We start from the raw sequence: 22037 nt of genomic DNA on the forward strand, positions 1-22037 counted from the left end.
TTACATTGCACTTTAGAATTAACATTTCACTATTTTAAGGGGACATACACATTAAGAATTAAGAGATACTGTATGAATTTGTTTAACACACACAACTTGGTGTAGCTTTTGTCTGTATTGATAATCACTGTATGGTATAGTTTTTTACCACTATGTTTTGAAATCCAAGCTAACACATGGAAACAGGGAAACTTAATTAGAATACTGACGTGAATGACACTAGAAACTATAGTTATTGCATGTTTCACACATACCGTAATTTTTTGTCTGTAAATCAGGAAAAATTTTGGCATAGGAATTTTTCATCTATTAAAATTTTAATGCAACAAATTTTCTTCACTGGCATAATTAAGGGCAAAATTTTGACAGAATATATACCTAATGTTAATATTTGCATGCAAAAATTATTCGTATACTTAAAATAATTCGTCTTGTTAAATTTCGTTGATACAGCCAGCAATGAAAATTTTTTGACTGCAACTTTTTCCTGGTTTACGGTAATTAGAAGCAATAGTAAAATAATTGATTTTCAGTACTATATAACATTTCTTCAGCCAAGTTCAGGTGCACTTGTAAAATCATACAACAGTAGATGGTGTCATGAAGGAAGATGCAGTAGCTTGCAAAAATTGCAATTTAAAGTCCTTTTCATTATACATTCAAGTGTGGGTCATTATCCCTTCCTTGTGTGTAGAAATTGTGGCTGTAATGTCCTGTGTAGAAAAAAAAAACATTAAATAAAAATTAGTACTGATAGTGATAACAAGCCAGAGGATCACACTGTAGGCAGCTGCAATATATTTTACAGTAATTAATTCAACTATTCCACATGGTGAGAAATAGGCACCAGCCTATTATGCTTTTAATTTTGCCTATTATGCTATGCTGCAGTGCTCAAATTTTTTGCGTATTATGCTCATAATTATGCTCAAATTTTTTGCCACAGTTCCAATGTTTTGTTACTTTCTATGGATAGTAATAAACTTTGGCTAATGAACAACTGGTTAAATGTAAAAAGTGCTTGTTGTGCATTAAGAATTTGGCTGCATTGTAAACTATAAAAACAGTTGTGTCAGATAATTACTTAATGCCATATAAGTGGCATCGACTGTTTTATTATTGTAAGTCAACCTTATTCTGTGGCATGCATTTTTGCTTACAGTATGGCAATTATTCTGGCTATTATGCTAGCATTATGCTTGATGCTTTCAGGCACCTATTATGCTCAAAATTATGCTGGCATAATAGGCTGGTGCCTAGTGGGAAATACTTTCAACTTATCAAGTAGCTAATACAAATTTAATACTAAAACAATCTATGCTATATAATACACTCAAGCTTGTATATCACAATCACCACAAGCTATATTTCCACATACTGCAATCATACGCTTTGTGCATGCAGTACATTCCCAACATTATTTACAGCTCATTCAACTTCAAAAACACATATATTCCAATATTTTTGTGGCATAATAATATGTGTGCCTGTAGATGGAAGTCCTACCGTGCTTTACTAATAGCTATGGTAACGGGTGAGACAATAGTGCATGCATTGTGTGTTTATCAATAGTCAGTGTGCCTGAAGCACTTCTGTCAAAACTTGGTATTGGGAATTGCATCATGAATCGAAGTGAATTTTACAAAACATCAAGTTTTACTATTAGATTATTTATAAAACTCGACTCATTTTTGGTGTCCAAGATTTACTAAGGGGGCACACAGGTAGAAGTCACTCCACAGTGTGCGAAGCATACTCTGCGAAATGTAAAGCATGAGCCCCTTCTGGGGGGGGGGTCTGATAATTATATACAATGCTCATTAAAAAGCCCATCTAGATCTGTTGAACAAAAATCACCATGATAAGATTGTATGAATAAACTCAACAAAGTGAAGTGGTGGGAACTGAGTCTTAATGGAGTCTTAATGAAGTGGTGGTAGTTAAGTAAGGTTTTACCACATAATTTACAATATCAAGTATTTTTTGCTCACTTTGCGCACTTTATTTTATTTATTTAATATTACTGAGCAGCCAGCACTGCTGATGCGCTCGGGAAAAAAAAATCACACATGTACATTACTACAATAATTAGAAATATTAACTGAGAAAGAGTCAGAGTCATTTAAATCAATTAGGAATTGTGGCAACGAGTTCTAGTCTTGAGTTGTTCTGGAGAAAAAACTTTTTTGGTAAGCTGTAGTAGATGTTGTAGGGAGTATGAAATGGTACTGATGATATTGCCTGGTTTCTCTGGTCGTCAGAAGATAATTGGATAGAATAGATAAGGGAATTGGTTGTGAAGTGCTTTGTAAAATGTCTGCAGTCTTGATATCTTGCGTTGAGTTTTAAGTTCAGGCCAGGAGAGATGTTGGAGCATGGAAGTAACTGGACTGTATCTACTGTAATCTTTCAATACCCATCTTGCTGCTCTTCTTTGAATATTTTCAAGTTTATGTACATCACTGTTATAAATAGGGTCCCATACTACTGAAGCATATTCCAGTTGTGGTCTTACCATTGCTAAATATGCTGCTGCTTTCACTTGTGTAGAACAATTGCTTAGGTTTCTCTTAAGAAAGTTTAATATTCTGGGTGCTTTTCCTGTTATTTTGGATACATGAGGTGACCAAGATATTAAATGTTTATCCAAGAGTACTCCGAGGTGTGTATGTCTATCAGTAATTGTTAAGGTATATATGGTTGTTCAGTTCATAGTTATGAATGATAGGTGACTGAGATATGGTGCATCTTATTACAACACATTTGGATACATTAAACCTAAGCCGGGTTGCCATATGTGTATACCCATTCTGATAGTCTGTCAAGATCTTGCTGAAGGATGGAAGCATCATTCTGGGAATCAATTACTCTATATAACAAGCAGTCATCATCAAACAGCCGTAGTGGAGATGAAATACTTCTGGTACTGTCATTAATATACAACAAGAACATCAGAGGACCAAGTACTGTTCCTTGTAGTACCCCTGATGTAACTGTTACTGGGGTTGAGGATTTGCCATTAAGAAGTACACATTGTGCCCGATCAGTTAACCAATGTATTGTTTCTAATGCCATAGTATTGTAATTTCGTAAGTAATCGCTGGTGTGGAACTGTGTCAAAAGCTTTAGCAAATCAAGCAATATGATGTCAACTTGTTTCTGATGGTCTAGAGCATGTAGACTATCTTCTGTTAGGGTAATGTGTTGGGTAGCACAAGAATGACCAGCTCTGAAGCACTATGTGATTGGGTTCAGCAAAAGATGCATGCATGTATGTGACCCAGTCTGACAAAACCAGTCTTATAGCCTGTCAAATTTTGACCATAATATCAAAGTTTGAAATTCAATAATGTTTTCTGTGGACATGACAACTATTTAAAAGTTTCACCACTTAGTAGAAATTTATTGAAACTTAACTTACAGAATTATTATAGATTACACAGAAATAAAGATACATACTGTAATATTAAGCAAACACATGTATTTTCTGGCTATAAGACTGATTTTGTCAGACTCAGTTGCATTTGCCCTCATGCAACTGGCATTGACTCCACGTATTTGAAAAACTATTTTAGCTTGTACTCATTGATTAGGTAGCTATGAATTTGCTTTTCCAGACTATTCCACATTTCAGTGTCTGCCTAACGATGTACCATAATTGTTTTACAACAAATAATTTTGTCTGAAACATTAGTTGTAGTTAGTTAATGCACTGTATGTTGAAAACCTTTACAAGCTAGTCTGATCATATGCATGAATCTCAGTGCTACGTCATGTCAGTTATAGATTTTGAAGTCTTTTAGATGTTTATATTTGGTGTAACTAAACTTTTAATTTTATGTACATACGGTACTTCACAGGTCACCAATTTCGTGAGAATAATTCTGGAATAATAGGATGGTTACAGGCATAATATTAGAATTATCGGACTTCCACAGGAATAATCAGTGGAATTAAGGAGCGTGCCTATTCTTAATTAGCTAGAAGAAAGTACTAAACTACTAAGAATGATAGATAGCTAGCATTATTATACAAGCGCTGGCTGAAAGGAGCTGAAAAACCTCTAAAAGATCGATATACTCTAATAGAACGCTCAAATACTCTAATAGAGCAGTCAGATCGTTTCAAGTTAACATCGCTAAATTTGAAAATTAAAAAAGCTACTGTATATGTATGTAGATAGGCTTCCTTCCAATTTACACTCCAAGGTTATTAAATAAATTATTATTATTGATGATAATGAATACAGCATTAACCACTACAAACAAACATACTATTAAAATCAGCATGTTAGTTACATACAGCAAATGTAGTGGACCTAAATGTGCAAAAAAGACTTAATATGCATGAGTCTCATAGGTTCTAAAGCTAAGTATGACACTGTATGATGCAAGTAAATATTTCAGATCAGTCCAGAATGAATAAGTTTCTTTTAATGTCCAAAGAGGATGTCGAATATACTTCGTTTTGCACTTGCTACAAAAATTGAAACAGGTTTAATCCACTATCTATAACTTTAATAAAATATCATACCTCTAACACATGTCGTGTCACCATCACGTCCAGTCCACCTTGCAACACCATTTCGTAGTTGACACATCCTCCTACCTCTGCCTTCCAACGTAAACCCATCATCACAAAGGAATCTGCAAACATCTCCTTGAGTGGGAAACCCATCTCGTCCCAGCCCACATTTTAATCTTCCATTAGCAGGAGTTGGGAGTGTTGGACACACATTTGTCTCTGTTATATGTATAACAATTATATACAATATAAATGATGCTGTATGTCAAGAAACCATACTAGTGCAATACTGTAAAGTGGCAGAACGTTCCATAGAAATAACAATGTTGCAAAATTGAAATGGTTGCATATAATTGTGCAGAATTTTGTTTTAAAATTATTGCTATGGAAAAGATTCTGTCATGCATACAGCATAATAGATGTGTGATGTGCGCATATGTGTATGTACTGTAGTTCACCCTATTACTTCAAGGTGCAGACCACCAGCAAAGTGCATTATTTTTTGGTTTAAAGTGGCATAACTCAGTTACCAATCCAGGGGCAGATCTAGGATTTATAAAAGGGGGGGGGGGGGCTAACTCAAGGTACTAATCTCTTGGGTAGAGGTGTGCAAAGCACACTTCCCAACTAGGGGAATCTGGGGGCATGCCCCCCCCAGGAAAATTTTGAAAAATAGATGCTAAAATACTGCAATTTGGAGACATTTCCACATAAAATTCATAATAATTATTTTCTGCCTGTAGATATTTTATATACTGCCTTTAGATTATAGCTAGGTATGGCTCTCTGAAGCATTTTGCTAATGAAAAAGTTTGGGTAGGTACAGACAACCAATACATGATGCACCCCTCTCACAATTGCACAACACTGAATATGTGCATGTTAGAATAAGAATGTTGAAAGTGAAAAATTTTGAAATTTGAACAATACAAGATTGAATCTGAGAGCATTTTCAATGGTAATTTTGTACCTGAATTAAGTATTGTCATACATATTAACTACACAAATAGATGAATGAAACCCTTTAAACAGACCAATGCACTTCATTGTATGTATAGGTGCAGGCAGATTTGGAAAAATTCCATAACAGAACCAACTACATGTTTCCAGTGAATGTTCTATTAGAGTAGTTAGCTGACTGCTCTATTAGAGTATCTCGATCTTGTACACCTCCAATGCTGATCCAGGTCCTTGTTGCATAAACTTTAGCATAAATCCACTGATAATACCTTGGAAAGATGCTTATAAGGTGGTTTTATGAGTATTTGTATTATTAGTGATCATAATTATGCTAAGACAAAATTTCATTATAATACTCAGCATATTGATCAAGTAAAGCCTAAATATGAAGGGGGGGGGGGGGCTTCAGCCCCCAAAGCCCCCCCCCCTGGATCCGCCCCTGATTCAATCACATGTCATTTGCTTGTGAATTTCTGCACCTCTGTTTGCTGGTTTGTGTAGACCAATTAAGTTACTGTTACAAGCTTTAATATAGTGTATTATGCTTTAAGCATATAAATATCACATGTGATTAAGAAAGTGTTGGGTAGGCCCTGGAGGTGTTGCAATTTTAAAGGATGTGAAATTGTGAATGCTTAATGTAACTACCCTGTGAAAATGTAATTTCAGTACATTTTTTTTTCATTTTCAAAATCTGCATTAACTTTCTGATATAATCGATCTTACCTTTAGCATGTAAACATGTCATAAGACTAATGGTAGCAATAAAATGTATTTGTTTACTCTAGATACAGACAGAGATTACATTGTGTGTATGTATATTTATTAATAATGTACTGCATCATGTATAATAATATGTGTAAAAAGTATTAATAACTGTGCCGGTATGAGATGACAATACAATAATAAGTGCATGTTCTATATGTACCTGCATTACAGGAGACATTTCTACCACTCCATCTGATTTGACCTGATTGGAATTCACATGTCCTTTCACTAGGACCGTCTCGCCCATAACCATCATCACATGTGAAGGTACAAGTGTCTCTGTTAGTAGGAAGTCCATCATCTCCCAGTGAACAATCAATACTTCCATTTACTGGTGCCGTAAGAGTTGGACATGTATTCACTATATGGGTATAGAATATATGCAACACATTATTATGTCATTCTAGTCTAAACTATTATAATAGCACCAGAAAGAAATTAGCAGAATTGACTCATAATGGCTGCTCTATTAGAGTGAATGGTACTGTGACTAAAATATCTGACTCGAAGTTATGTGCTAAATTTACTTTATTCAAACTCAATGTCTTTTTACAAAGGCAGCTGCTTTGAACCACTTGTAGCTAAATGTGGTACTCGTAAACCATCATCCAAATTTAGTAAAACTGTTACCAGAATCTTGCTTCATAATTGACATGTATAAATTTGTAACTGTGTATGTATCTTGTACAACAGCCCATCTCTCTTAATCACTGATTTTTGGTTGCTTGAAGAAGCTACTTAGGCATTGTGAAGTTTGATTTATGGATCTTCCAGACTAAGTGGAAGTTTTGATGAATGCAGCTGTAGGTAAAAATACTGCATACAAGTCATGACTTTAATGAATTATAATTATAATCATTAAAAATGTTTTTATTATACAGATTAAGCCTACAATGTGAGTATTGTATCTAAGAATTGTATCTAAGATTAATGTTATTGGTACTAGTAATAGCATGGGTAGCAGTGAAATTTGGGATAAATACCACGAGTATTGTATTGGAAATTTACCATTTCCAATACAACACTCGTGGTATTTATCCCAAATTTCACTGCTATATCCATGCTATTCCCAGTTAATACCATACTCGCTGCATATACGCATGCTGTGCATTAGTGTTGCTATGTACGCAATTTGTCACTATGTACTAAACACCTGTCAGCACTAATTGGCGCTACATTTTTAACATAAATTCCAGCCAATGAAATTGCAGTTACAACTTTTTCACTGCTACCAGTGAAATACGGGATAAATTTCACTGCTACTATTGAGACTTTTGTATGGGCAGTGAAACAGGTATGGTATTATAAGTTGTATATACAGGACAACTTACATGCTCTGCATTCAGTCCTGGTGCCACTCCATCTCCCTGAGTTTTGCTGTTGTGCACATGTCCTAGTTTGATCATTAACTAGCCTGAAACCATCATCACATGTGAAGCTACAAGTGTCTCCAAGATTAGCTACTCCATCTCCTCCCAGGTTACAGTTAATATCTCCATTATCAGGAGCAGTAAGTGGTTGACACAAGACAGCTAAAATACATCAACACATCTCATAAAATACGCTCTACTTTGACATGACAACATCAGTCAAGTTACTACTACAATAAAATTTCCTTCAGTACTCTAATTATTTTCTGCTTATATTACAGTGCAGTGCCTTAGTAATATCAGAATTGATGTGCAATGTGAAGTCGCAAGTTGGAGGAAAATATGAAGTATTGTAGTCTATCAAGGCCATTCATATTGTGTGAGCTTTGCATTTATTACGTGACTGTGCAGTGAGTAAACATAACATCATAAATTATAACTAAGCATTTAATTAAAAAAATTATGATGGTTTATCACAAGAATATACGGTACTAGTGTTATAACTCTGGGACTAATGCTGCATGCCCATTATGCAAGAACTAATTCTGTGAAGACTATAATTACTGCTCTACTAAAAACTATATATTCAACAAAGTACCTCCAGCACATGTAGTTTCATCACCAGTCCATTGTGCTCTTCCACGTCTAATCCGACAATTCCTTCCGGTACTGCCACGTAACCTAAAGCCATCATCACATGTAAAAGTGCAGCTATCTCTATTAGTAGGAACATTGTCATCTCCCAGTGAACAGTCAATATCTCCATTATCAGGAGCAGTAAGTGGTTGACATGCTATAAGTAAATAAATGCACAGAATCTTTACAATATCTTGTGTACATTTCATGCATACAATTTGTACATGTATTGTTACACATATGTGCAAGGGTAAAAATATTTGTGGATCACCCACCATCCAAAATTATTTTTGAGGGGGGAAATATTTGCTTCTTCGAGATCCTTTATGCACTTATGATACTTAAAACATTGCCATTTTGATCCAGCTGCAAATTTTGAGGGGAACATGTCAGGTACAGCCAATTCATAAATTGCAAAAATTTCTCCTTAGGAAATTCTGCTATGCGGTATCACAACGATGACAACATCCTAGGCTTCCCGATCGGTTATTTACATTCTACTATTATTGTCAATACACCCACTAAAGTTTATATGAAATAAGGTGTTTGACTTGCAGCTAGGTGCAGTATTTGTTGGCACAGCATACATTTTATTCACTCATTACTCATAGGGTGAGAGATAAGTATACACATTTGAAGTACGTAATAGCACTCACCTCGTCCACATTCAGTCCTTCTACCACTCCAGGTCCCATCAATCTGACATGTCCTGCTAATACTCCCATCTTCTATTCCAAACCCAGTATTACACTTGAAGGTACAAGTGTCTCCAGGATTAGCTTCTCCATCATCTCCCAGTGAACAATCAACATCTCCATTATCAGGAGCAGTAAGAACTCGGCAAATTATTTCTGCAGTTGTGTAGATATGTGTACATTCATAAGTGTTGTACACACTGTTGTCAATGTTTACACAATTGTGTGAACAACAGTTAGACATGTATATAATTATATTCTATACATTAAAGCTAGCATTCTGAAGTATTGACCAAAGGATGGATATGGCTGGTGTTAGCATTATTCTGAGCTCCAGCATAAACATTATTGGGATACAACAGCACAAAAACCAAGCCATTAATTTACATGTTTTGCATTGATAACTAAATTTACACCTTTACCTGGTATTGCACAAGTTGCTGCTAAACCGCTCCATGTACCATCATCCCTACAGGTTCTTCTACCACGGCCACTTAACTCATGACCATCATCACATGTGAAGGTACAAGTGTCTCCAGGATTAGCTTCTCCATCATCTCCCAGTGAACAATCAATATCTCCATTATCAGGAGCAGTAAGTATTGAACATGCTACAGAATACATACAGTATCTATCAATATGTACATTACAGTAGATGGATGACCGTAACTAATGGGAATACAGATACAATCATAATCCGTTTTCTACCCCTTTTATCATTCATGATAAGGACAACAACATACCTTGTCTACATGTAGGCTGAGTACCACTCCAGGATCCATCGACTGTGCATATCCTACTGCCACTTCCAACTGCACCAAAACCATCATCACATGTGAAGGTACAAGTGTCTCCAGGATTAGCTTCTCCATCTCCTCCCAGTGAACAATCAATAGCTCCATTATCAGGAGCAGTTAGTTGAGGACATGTTGTCACTAATGGTAAGAAATATTTGCATTATTATTTTTATTAAAGACACATTCACACTCTACTACATATACATGTTGTACCTATCTACAATTACCAAATACATGACAGGTACATACCTGCTGTTGTACAACTTGTTGTGGTGCCACTCCAATCTTCAGCATTTGTGCACGTTCTGCTAGAACTACCACCTAGCTCAAATCCTCCATCGCATGTGAAGGTACAAGTTTCTCCAGGGTTAGCTTCTCCATCCCCTCCCAGTGAACAATCAATATCTCCATTAACAGGAGCAGTAAGTGGTGGACATGTTATTACTGAAGATAAAATAAATTTCAAGAACTAAGTGTGGCATTCATAATGTTATGTGTAGCACTTGTAATGTTATGTGTACTAGAAACATATCATCATAACTTCTGTTGTTAATGTTCGAGGCATGTAAAATATGGCTTGAAATTTTGCATATATCTAAGAGACTACAGGTTATTCAAGCTATTATGTTCACTGTACTATGTATAAGATATTTATGCACATGTTTTGTTATAAAACAGTCATACCTCTACTACAAGTAGCAGCAGAACCACTCCAGCTTCCATCATTTCTGCAAGTCCTACTGGCACTGCCACTTAGGTCAAAACCATCATCACATGTGAAGGTACAAGTGTCTCCAGGATTAGCTTCTCCATCATCTCCCAGTGAACAATCAATATCTCCGTTATCAGGAGCAGTAAGTCGTGCACACCTTACCTCTGTAGGTACAAAGCACAATGGCAAAAGCAATCATAATGATCAGCTTATATTTTTAGTTTTAATTTAGTGCATAATGCTGTTTCTGTCAAACTCTGCTTATGCACTACATTTTCTTGCCACCGTATACTTACAAATTTTCAAGAGATGAAACTTTTGCAGATTTCACAGTTGCTTGGATGTCTGCAAAATTTTCATCTTTGAAAATTAATGATTTTATCAGGATTGACTCAATGCTATATAATTAGTGAAAAACGAGTGATCCATGAAAATGAAAATCCTGGTACCTAACAAAATTATACGTGTATGGTATATCTTTTCATGAAATTTCTATAAGGCATCCTGTAGTCTCAGCTGTCCACTACAAGAATTCTGTAAGTGTCTTCATACCATTCCTTATATATCAAATACAGTGTGTTTTATTTTAATGGTGCATGTATTGACATACAGTAGAATGCAATGTACATACAGTACACACCTCGTGTACATGTAGGCTGGGTGCCACTCCATGTATCATCATCTTGACACATTCTGACTGTACTGCCACTGATTGTAAAGCCATTGTTACATGAGAAGCTACATTCATCTTGACTAGAACAGTCTATCATTCCATTATCAGGAGCTGTGAGCACTGGACAGCGACCTATTGGCATGTACAAAGAAATACTGTCATTCTGAATTGATGCTGGTTAATAAACATTACGCATCTGTACAGTACTAAATGACAGGCTAAAGAAATTGTACATGCTTTGGTTTGATTAATAGTCATATGGAAAATACTCTTGATAATGTGCTATTTAAAAACAGATTCAGATCACCACCATATATTTGATGTGTGAGTAACACTGTAACACTTTGAAATCATTTCCATTAGTATGATGTTGATTCACTGTTGAGAAAGATAATTTTTGTGTATACAGTAAACTACATCAGTTAATGAAATCCGATAATCAATTACACAATACAACTTCCATCACACACATGTTGAACTGCAAGTATGAGTAACTAACCAGGACATGTAGCAGGTTGTACACAATCTCCATTATCATCGAACATCATTCCCACTGGACAGAAACATCCTTCAGCACATCCGCTAATACACGTTTCACCAGAATTCTCACAAACTTGTGGGCAGATAGACCCACACTGTTGGTACACCATATTAGCTGGACATGTCACAGCTACAAGGAGGCAAACAGATTATAATTGTAAAGCAAAATCTTTCATTATTATTACATACAATATTGCTCAATTGTTTCAGAACTTACAGCAATCAAAAAATGTCCTCCAGTCTGGTAGTGCTACTCCTTTGGCAGCACAAGCAGAAGCATAGGTAGCTAAACTCTCGCAGAAACAGTTATCTATGTCATCAGCATCACAATTGCACTGATCACTAATACAGTCTCTTTGGTAGCTTTCAGGATCAACTACATCATTGCAAGCTTCAAAAAAACTTCCTACCATTGCTCTACATCTAGACTGAGCACTGCCAGTTACATCACGACCACAGAGTGGTGGTAATGGAGCATCACAGCCAGTTGCATCACCACCAACTACCCAACTGTTTACAAAGGCAGTAACTCCAGATCCCCTGTTTCTATAAGTAGTACTATCTGGACCAATGTTATCATCATCATCATCACCATTGTAGTTACCACATAATCCACAAAGCTGACCTCGCCATTTTGTAGATACAGTTATCTCAACACGATATCGTCCATCCCAAAATACTCTAACTCCATGTGTTGGGAAAATTACATTAAGATGTCCTCCAGTTCGTAGAACTTGTACATCATCATTTTCTCTAATTATCTCATCACCTGTGTTAGCCTGCATGACACCATTAATGGAGACTGTTCCCCCATCAGTACTTCTACCTAGTACTACTGTAAGACCTCCACCCACAATAGTCACTTGATCAGCACGTGTCGAGTCACTGTTGTGTGCAGAATTTCGAACAGAAACAATGAACTCATCACTGTTGCATGGTCTAGAGACTACATATTCACAAGCTCCAAGAGAACTGAAAGAGCGAAGATCATATGTTTGATAATGAGGATCGCCAGAAATAACACATGTTGGTCCATTAAGTAGACAAGTCTGTGTCTCGCACACAAAGCTTTGGTTACGGCAAGTACACTTTGTTGAGCAGTCCATTTGTATTTGCTGACCATCAGGCACAAACACACCATTGTGTTCACAAGCTGTAAAGAAGAAGTTTTAATGAAACAGTATGTACATATTTGCACACATTACAGTTTTTTTTATTACTATTGTCCAATCATTTTTTAAGAAGACCTTTTATTATTAGATCAAAACATATTAATTAAACAGTCTAAGCACAAATGCTTCTATTATATTATTGTAGCTCCTGTCTGTATAGTAATTAGAACTTGATTATATTATCATTGTAAGCATCTTAGTCAAATATATGAATGCATACTGTACATTTAATCCATGCACTAACTAGCTATTAGTATATCAGGTCTACTAGCAAATTTTAGGCCACCAATTGTAGATTCCTTGTTTCCTGTCACCTGCCCGCATGGTAATTTTAAAGCTGCATGCAAATTTATTATTGTATTTGATAGTCACATGATCTAAATATTACTACTGGCAGGGAGCTGTGTGGTCATGTCATTGGGATGAAGACTAGTATCATGGTGTATTATTGGATAGGTGGACTATGATGTGAGCTTCAGGTGTTTTGTTATTCAGTGCATATCTCCGAATACTAGCAGTGGATCTCTTCAAGTAGCTTTGGTGAAACTTTGAACACAAGAGTCCCAATCTCTACTATAATGCGTATGTGTGAAACATTCGGAAATTTCGCACTGTTGAAGTTTGATGGCACAGAGTCAGGCTATTGATTATAGCATGTGTCACCACAAGCATGACAAATGCCTTTTTCTGGCTGCACAAGAAACACGAGCTAGGGGTCTGAAACACTTCGAATCTAACCTTCTAGGGGTTTAAATCCAGTTAAATCCCAATAAAAATCTTTTAAATCACAACTAACCTTGAATCTAGCTCTCCTGCCAGTGAATCTGAGAGAAAAATACTTAGGAGTTAATGGGCTCCCTTTAATGTCCTTGGTATTAAATAATAGATTTTAACAATAAAATAATAGCTGCCCACCTGCATGGTGTATTTTGTCTGACTAGGATGGGAAACAAGGAATTTACAATTGTTGGCCTTGTTTAGCTCAAAAATGAAAAAGTGCTCATTCATACATGCATATGACAATTATGTATTACGTGTGTATAGCTACCTGTACAAAGTTCAGGATCTATGCATCTCCCATTACGTTGAACTTGCCCAGATGGACAGTAACATCCTTCAGCACACCTTCCTTCACAGACTGCATTAACATTTTCACATGTTTGAGGACAAAATGGACCACATTGCTGGAATACCATTCCATTTGGACATTCAACAGCTGTAGATAAAGCAAAAACAAGTAGTATACAACATTGCGCTATTATGCTTGAAAGTAGGTAATCAGTTAATAAGTGTGTATAAATTGTGCACTATAATATTAATTTTTATGCACACAAACTTACGACAGAACTCTCCTCTCCAGTTAGAAGGTTGGGCTCCTGCTCGTGTACACTCAGCAGCATAACTGGATAATGAACTGCAAATATAACTTTCACGACCATCAGCATCACCACAGCAGTAATCAAATTCACAGCTTGTAATAAAAGGCTCAGGGTCTACTTTTTTCCTGCACTCACTAAAAACATCACTTGTTCTCATTACACCACATCTTGTTTGTGCTTCTGTTACAGTGCTAGGACTATTATCACACCCATCAGTATCTGGTGCACTCCTTTTTCCCATTGGTACCACTCCCCCTGGACAATCTCCTGGGTCTGAAATAGGATCATCATCACGAATACCATTGTAGTTACCACATAACCCGCACACTTTTCCTTGTCCCAAAAGTGATGTTGCTACTTGTATACGTAGTGTATATAGTCCATCGTAGGTCAAATAGATCCCTGCTTGTCGAAGTGTTACATGTACACGTCCACCAGTACGTATTACGGCAGTCCTGTCATCAGTAGTGTATGTCTGATCACCACCTGCCTGCAGCACACCATCAAAGAACAGTTCTGATCTTTGGCCAATATAAATTTCATTAGGAGTGGCTTGATTAATTTTGATTCTCACACCTCTGATACATGATACACGGCTGCCAGGTGAGCAAGCAACATTATTTGCAGAAACCACAAAATCATTGCTTCCACATGATTGAGCCATCGGATATTCACAAGTTCCCTGAAAGTTAAATACCCGTCTATCCCAACTAGTGTAATGAGGATCACCCCAAGCAACGCAAACTGGTCCATCAATTACTGGACAGGTAATAGCTTGACAATCAGGAACTCCATTAGCCTGACACACACATCTCTGAGTACAACCTTGTAGAAATGTTTCTCCTACTTTGTACTGTATGTTATTTATAGTACAAGCTATAACAAAGAACAATACACTTACAATTATGCACTGTATTATAATATATCATTTATGTACACAGTCAACATCAACACACCATCATACTATGGTTCACCAATGCATAATATGGATTTATGGATTCATAGGCTAACTTTTACATAGTTTTGAAGTCTCTGAAACTCAAACAATGGTTTCTAATTGCATACAAACTTGTCACACACTGTAGCTAGTCTTAGAATGTCAAGATTCTATTTAAAACATGTCAAGTGCAAAGGCATCCATTTCAGTAACAAATAGCTAAAAAAGGGCAATCTTGTATTTTTATATGAAAGAACTAGTAGAGAAATAATAATGAAGTGTTGTTTATATGTAATCATCTAAAGTAAAACCTTCACAGCTTAATACTTTACAGTAGCTACATACAGTACAGGTACATGGGTGTGGGTATATTAGAATGCATATATGTGTACATGTATGTATATATATATATATATATATTATAGTGCTTCTGTTACAGTGTTAGGACTATTCATGGATTTCCATTTGTGACAGGATTTGACAAAACCAGGCTTCCACATACATCCAGTTCTTCGACTTTAACCGCTTGCAACTTGTCAACTCAGTAAGCTATATATTCACCTACAATTTTCACAAAACTCTTTCACTACATTATGCAATAACAGGTCAAAATATGAAAGTGATAGCATACTCCTACATTGAGTTATGGTCCTTCATATTTGCAAAACTGGATATGTGTGGAAGCAAATCCAGTCACATTTTGTATTTTTTATAATAATTACTTCAGTGGAAAATGCTATTGCTAGGAAACTACGTAATAAATGGTCCTACCTCTACCTTATGGAATACAGCAGTTGGGTTAATTAAATTGCCTAACTGTTACCTAGCAACCACATGCACTAACAACCTATGGTACATTTTGATTTTGTTTCTTCTCCTACACAAAGGATTGTGGCTGCTATTGCTCCACATATTTTGTTTCCTTATCTCACACTAAACAGAGATATTGGATGTATTAATCCATGGCTTAACAATAACATTCCGAAAACCAGGATATTGTTATTACTGTATCTTCTTTCATACCTACACACACCACCTACAAATGCGCCTATAGATATCAACAAAGCCACAATCCAAAAAACTCTACTATAGCTGTTATATACTTGTATGATTTTGAAAATAAATATGCTTGATTTATATAATATACAGTATATAACTACCCTTCAAACGTAACATAATACCCTCATTCTTAGAGGATAGCATGCTCCTTGCCTTACTCAGAAAATTTTATGTTTAAACCAAAACAATATCAAAGACAATGTACACATTGATTCCTGTAAGGCTGTAAAACTGTACACATAAATTTATACTGGTACTGTATTCATAATTTTTTAATGAATATCCTAATGGGATAGCATTCACAGAATAGAATATCATTAAAAATTACAGGAGTGCATGCTTATAAGTGATAAAACACTCCATTAGAAGTATCATTGTGAACTTATATAAATATTATTATAGCATATGAAATTTGCATTAATATTACCAAATAGTGCATAATGATTGGCTAAAATATTGCAACTATTTTAATTTAATCGAATCAAATCAAGCTGGCATAACTGATAGCAATGTATTGATGACTTTATTCTATTGCTGCTAGGCAATCTGTTGTTTAGTTTTTTTATACGGGCCATACCTGTTTGTTAAAGTTGTTACTCAGATTAATTTTACAACAAAATGGGTTAGTTGGTAGGCAAAAAAAAACAACAACAAAAACAGCTAGTTTCACATATGCTTATGATTTCTGGTTACAAGCCATATTGTTTCAAAAATAGATCAGTAGCTAGAGGTTAGATAATACATTTATATTGTACTGTATGTAGACATGTCAAATCCCTTCTAGTTACAAGCCACATAGCTAACTATATAAACGGTTATAAACGTAGTTACATACATAGCTCAATGAACTAGCTATAGACAGCACTGAAGTTTTGATGTTCTTGGTTATAAGTGATCTATGCCTACAGATAACATTACTTTTGAGATCAAAATTGTACCCACTGACTTCTATTATAGTATTTAAAAGTACAAATTAATTTCTATGTGTCATGTACTCACATGATCATATTTTCTTCTTTTATTAATTAAAATTGAAAAATTGGGTTGGTCAGGTCTGAGCAATAACTTTTCAAATAGGCATGGTCTAATAAGAACGAAAATTTATGCCTGTTGGCACCATAACATTACAATGGTATACTTAGTGACTACTGCACTTGCAGGGATGGATCCAGACATTTAGATGTAGCATCACATAATTCATAAACTGGTTTATTTTAAAATCATGTGATGCAGGGGCGGAACCAGATGGGTTCAAATGATTCCATGGAGATAAGCTGTTGACAAGTTTTAGAACTAAATTCAGTTTATTAGTCAAAGAAATATTTACTACAAGACTTTTACATTCATTTTAGCTCTTTTTCTGCAATGTCACTTGAATCTACTACCCCAGCACCTCTATACATGACAAGTACCTCTAAAAATAAGTACTGTTTGGTGTTTTGAAGCTATATATATACAGCTACTTTTAAAGGATTTAGTTGCATTTCTAAATGTTAAGATGTACTTTGGATATGTGCTTTAAAATATTACAAATAGGTACAGTAGTTAGCTAGACTGGTACTACTATAGCCTTGCTCAGGTTCGTATTCTACCCGCCAAGCATGTTAACTTCAACTTATTGTGATGCAATAAAAGTAACTAGATAACTGATGTGACATGACATTGTAATGCACGCATACTCACACACACGCACACACACACACGCACGCACACACATACACACGCACACACACATGCACACACACACACACGCACACACACACAAACTTCTCAAAAGTCATTTACAGAAATCAGAACTGAATTGCTCACTTGTTGGTTCTTCTTTCGTATTATGTACTCTGTACACATATATTCCACTGTCTCCAATATTACTTCCTTCTTCTATTCTACTAATGTCTGCTGTACCAGAAGCAGGCGGGCTTATAGAGTCACCAAATGAAGTGATTCCAGCTTGTGCATTGTTTGCACCACACATATTCCAGTTAATCCCACTATCAAGGTATTGGTGTATCACGTAGGTTTCCATAGCATTAGTTGCAAGTATTACTTGAAAAGTGTTTGTCTGAAATGAAACAAAATGTGATTGATAACCATTACCAAAATAGTCAGTTGCAGATTGATTATCATTTTTACTAACAAATTTGCTCTTTTTTAGTTGATTTACATGTATACAGACATTTGGCTATAGTTAACAACTGTTCAAAAGTAAAAATATTGCTTTCATCCTTTTTTCCTTTTGGCAGCTTTAGCTATGTGCACATTACACAAGGCTGGCACAAAAACTAATTACATACCTGAGCAGCATTACCACCAGTAGCTGTAACCATACTCCATGTAGCAACAAAAATCTCATTTGCAGCAAAACCATCAAATGGGTAGGCTTTTCTCACATCATCATTGGCTCTTGCAATCAATGTTGTATCTGTTTTAGTTGAGCCAAATGTAACTGTTCCCGACCGAGTGGCAATGTCACACCAAAAGGGTGCTGCTAAATGATCGGCCATGCCCAATGGAAAGGCAGCAGGTGTATATGATAATGGATTATTTGGTTCCAGTTGTGTCCAGAATTGTAGTCCACCATCCCTTAACACCTAGTACATAATACATCATATAATATATTATGCTAATATATATATATATATATATATATATATATATATATATATAATATAGTATCCATCCATATGAAGCAGCACTTTCAATTATAAATGTAGAACAGCATCAACTATTTTGGTAGCCCTGTAGCTATATGTAGCTAGCTAGCTAAAATCTGCTGGCTGATGCATGCAAATATCAGTTAGCTCATAGATTATCTACCCAGCTACAATGCAACTAGCAAGTCCACAGCCGGCAAAAAGAAAATATCAGTGTTATTATTATTATTATCAAGTTTACCAGTTGGGCACTGGAGGGTTTGCACAGAAGGCAGAGCCTGTACGAGGTGCTTACCACTAGCCCAGTGTTGCACAATAGCTATAGTTAGCTATAGCTATATTAAAGCAAGGGCTACTTACACATAATCCATTAAATCGATCTCCACACAAGAAGAACACATCCACGTTAATACTGCATTGGGCATCTTCATCGGCTCCAAGCGTACTAGTGGTAGTAGCATCGATTTCGTAGAATTCTACCAGCGGAACTGATAAGGCGTGCTTTAGCAGGCACACAAGAAGAATCGCACTTAATCTCATCATGCTGCAAGTAATGCAGACACAAGTTACTTGTCTGACGTGATTCGTGAGCTTATTTTATAGTAGAAACTCCGGAAGCAATGACAAAGGGGGCATCAATGCATTAAGTGGTTTCATGACTGCTTGACTCACGAACGCGCGCTCTCGCCAATTGAGGCGGGCAAGGCTATGCAGACGTGCGCCCAAAGCCGGCTGGCCGGCCTATAGGCGTGGTCGGCTGTTTGGTTTTCGTCTCGAGATAATCGTTAAACCCGATACACACAACGCCATTGAAGGTACTGTAATGTTATGCCAGTATAATCGTCGAGTCTTAGACAGTATACCCAGCAACATCTTCTTGCTGCTAGAGCTAGAAAGGAAGATCGATATAACTCCTTGCAATATGACCTCCAGCTTTCTGGGTTAACCGTCAACCTTGTTCCCATTGAAATTGGTTGTTTAGGCCACTTTTTGTCAGAAACAATTGCTCAAGTGGCTACTGCTTGTGAAGTGCCAAAGAAAACTGTAAGATCCTTGTTTGAGCAGGCAGCTCGCATTGCTGTGTCCTGTTCTTACAGAATTTTTTATTCTAGAGCCTCCCCGGACTGGGATCTTTTAGATCACCTTAGGTAAACTTTAAGTATTATACACACACACACACACACATATATATATATATATTTTTTTTTTTGGTGTATTGTAATTTAATGTAAGTCTTGCCAGGGCTCCTGCTGTACTGATCCATCAGCACATGGTACCCCTGTGTCTAGGCCCCTGTATGCTTGTACTGTATTTTTTGTCTTAATCATTAAGACTCTCTGTGAGGAACTCCGGCGATAATTGGTCGTGTCCTCTGTGTATGCAATGGTAATAATTGATTTAATCACTGGACTATTGTCTCAATGGTAATGACAGTATACTCTAAGGACACCATAGGGTACACTAATATGACAGGAATGGGCTAGCTACTGTACTGAACTGGTTTTTTTTTTTCAGTTTTGTTGGATCATGCCGGGCTGGTTTGACTCCAGGGATGGATTCAAGAGCTGGCAAGGGGAGGGGCACAAACAGACTAAGTTGTAGGTAGCTTGGGAGAACAGATACCGTATAGCCTAAATATGTGACCAGATTTTGGAAAACCAGCATTAATGTCACATTTTATAACTCAACTAAATATTTATTATCAAAAAGGCATTTCAAACTACTGATCAGCTTTACAGAGAATCACTAATAATTAACTATGTGATAATAGCCTAAGTGCTTTAACGGTGATGTAGATATCTATGTATTTTACACGTGACATTAAGACTGATTTTCCAAAATCCAGTCAGATATTTCAAGGGGGGAGGTAATCCTTGAAATATTTAGACCTCCATATAGCCTAATACATTTTGGGAATGCATGTTTGCAAATCTGCGAAAAGGTAACATTTCTCAACCCCCCCCCTCGAAATATCTGAAAATTTTATCCCTCATAATATTTAGGCTATACAGTGTTAGTTCAGTATTTTTGAAGCAGCAAATAGTCATCTCTTAGTTGTGTCTTGTACTGTTGATTTTTGCCGTTTTGGTCTTCACAGATAGTTGTGAAGCGCTAGCCTTGATAGCTGTTTTAAGGCTATGAATGTCTGCAACACAATAAGTATTTGTTGAGAGATGCTTAGTATGCATGAAGGTGCTGGGTGACATGCAGTTTGGCAGCTGCTTTGACTTCGGTTTTAGGCAATAAATGGCAGTGTAATATGCGTACTTTGAGTTATATACTGACAAAACATTTAGTGTTTCCATCAAAAGAAATATGGCTCCTCCACATGCATTTGCCCCAAATGTCCCACGGATCTGCCATTGCATGGATTCCTCTTGCAATATCTACAGTGTAAATCTCTAACCAATAAGTGCTATGAGAGACTGGCTACTCGAGACTAGGTGTGATTTGAGGATAGATGGAGCAACCTGTAAAGCTATATATATGTAACTGCATGTTTGCTTTATTTAAGGTAGCAACAAGGGCAGCAGTACTCTCAACTAGTCTATGATTGGCATGCATACATTTAATGACTCATAGCTAGCTACGTACATCCCCGCATTAAGAAATGACAATACAAAGCTAGGTACATGTGCTTTAACTCTCACATCTTTGTTAATGTCACTACAAAGCATTTTGGCATCATAGCTATATATACAGTACTTCAAACTTAATACTACTTCACTGATGCTATAAGAGATTGGATTTTCTCAGTAATTATACCCATGCAACAAATCTAGTGTACGCACGTATTATCATGGCTTAAAGTGCAGTTAAGTATCCTATAATGAACTGTCTTCAGTTCCACAGTCACAAACATTCTGTAAAGTTAAAACTGTAAGTTTTAAACAAGCAAAGGATGTTTAACAGGTGGTTGTGATGATCCAAAATACTTTACACGTACACTAAGTATACCCTCAGGCTGAGTACTGGTGAACGACTTTATACACTGTATCAAGAGTTCATAATATTATTATTATGAACTCTTGACTGTATGTATAGTTAGACAAAGAATTGCTGAAATAGCTATACATACAAGAAGTACTTTACATTTGCAGTTTACATATTGTTAAGTGTCTTAGTGCAGCATAGCAGACACCATCAGGTCTGTATCGTTA

General features: G+C 36.2%; 2 protein-coding genes across 2 annotated transcripts; both read right to left on the bottom strand.

Annotated features, from left to right (window-relative positions):
* Positions 1-4243: 4243 nt before the first annotated feature.
* Positions 4244-11191, bottom strand: LOC136256174 (P-selectin-like). The gene is made up of 11 exons (XM_066049123.1): positions 11103-11191; positions 10435-10626; positions 10000-10194; positions 9697-9888; positions 9376-9564; positions 8915-9109; positions 8221-8415; positions 7584-7784; positions 6413-6613; positions 4534-4743; positions 4244-4476 (listed from the first exon to the last, which is right to left on the bottom strand). Exons 1-11 carry the CDS (start codon positions 11152-11154, stop codon positions 4433-4435), a joined length of 1866 nt encoding a protein of 621 aa, XP_065905195.1. The 5' UTR covers positions 11155-11191; the 3' UTR covers positions 4244-4432.
* Positions 11192-11629: 438 nt separating this feature from the next.
* LOC136255103 (von Willebrand factor-like) lies at positions 11630-19419 on the bottom strand. Its single transcript, XM_066047821.1, has 7 exons — positions 19237-19419; positions 18517-18813; positions 18032-18284; positions 14188-15102; positions 13896-14063; positions 11893-12828; positions 11630-11805 (listed from the first exon to the last, which is right to left on the bottom strand). Exons 1-7 carry the CDS (start codon positions 19417-19419, stop codon positions 11630-11632), a joined length of 2928 nt encoding a protein of 975 aa, XP_065903893.1.
* Positions 19420-22037: the final 2618 nt, after the last annotated feature.

Source organism: Dysidea avara, chromosome 5 (assembly GCF_963678975.1).
Source record: "Dysidea avara chromosome 5, odDysAvar1.4, whole genome shotgun sequence".
In the NCBI taxonomy this organism is placed as follows: Eukaryota; Metazoa; Porifera; class Demospongiae; order Dictyoceratida; family Dysideidae; genus Dysidea; species Dysidea avara.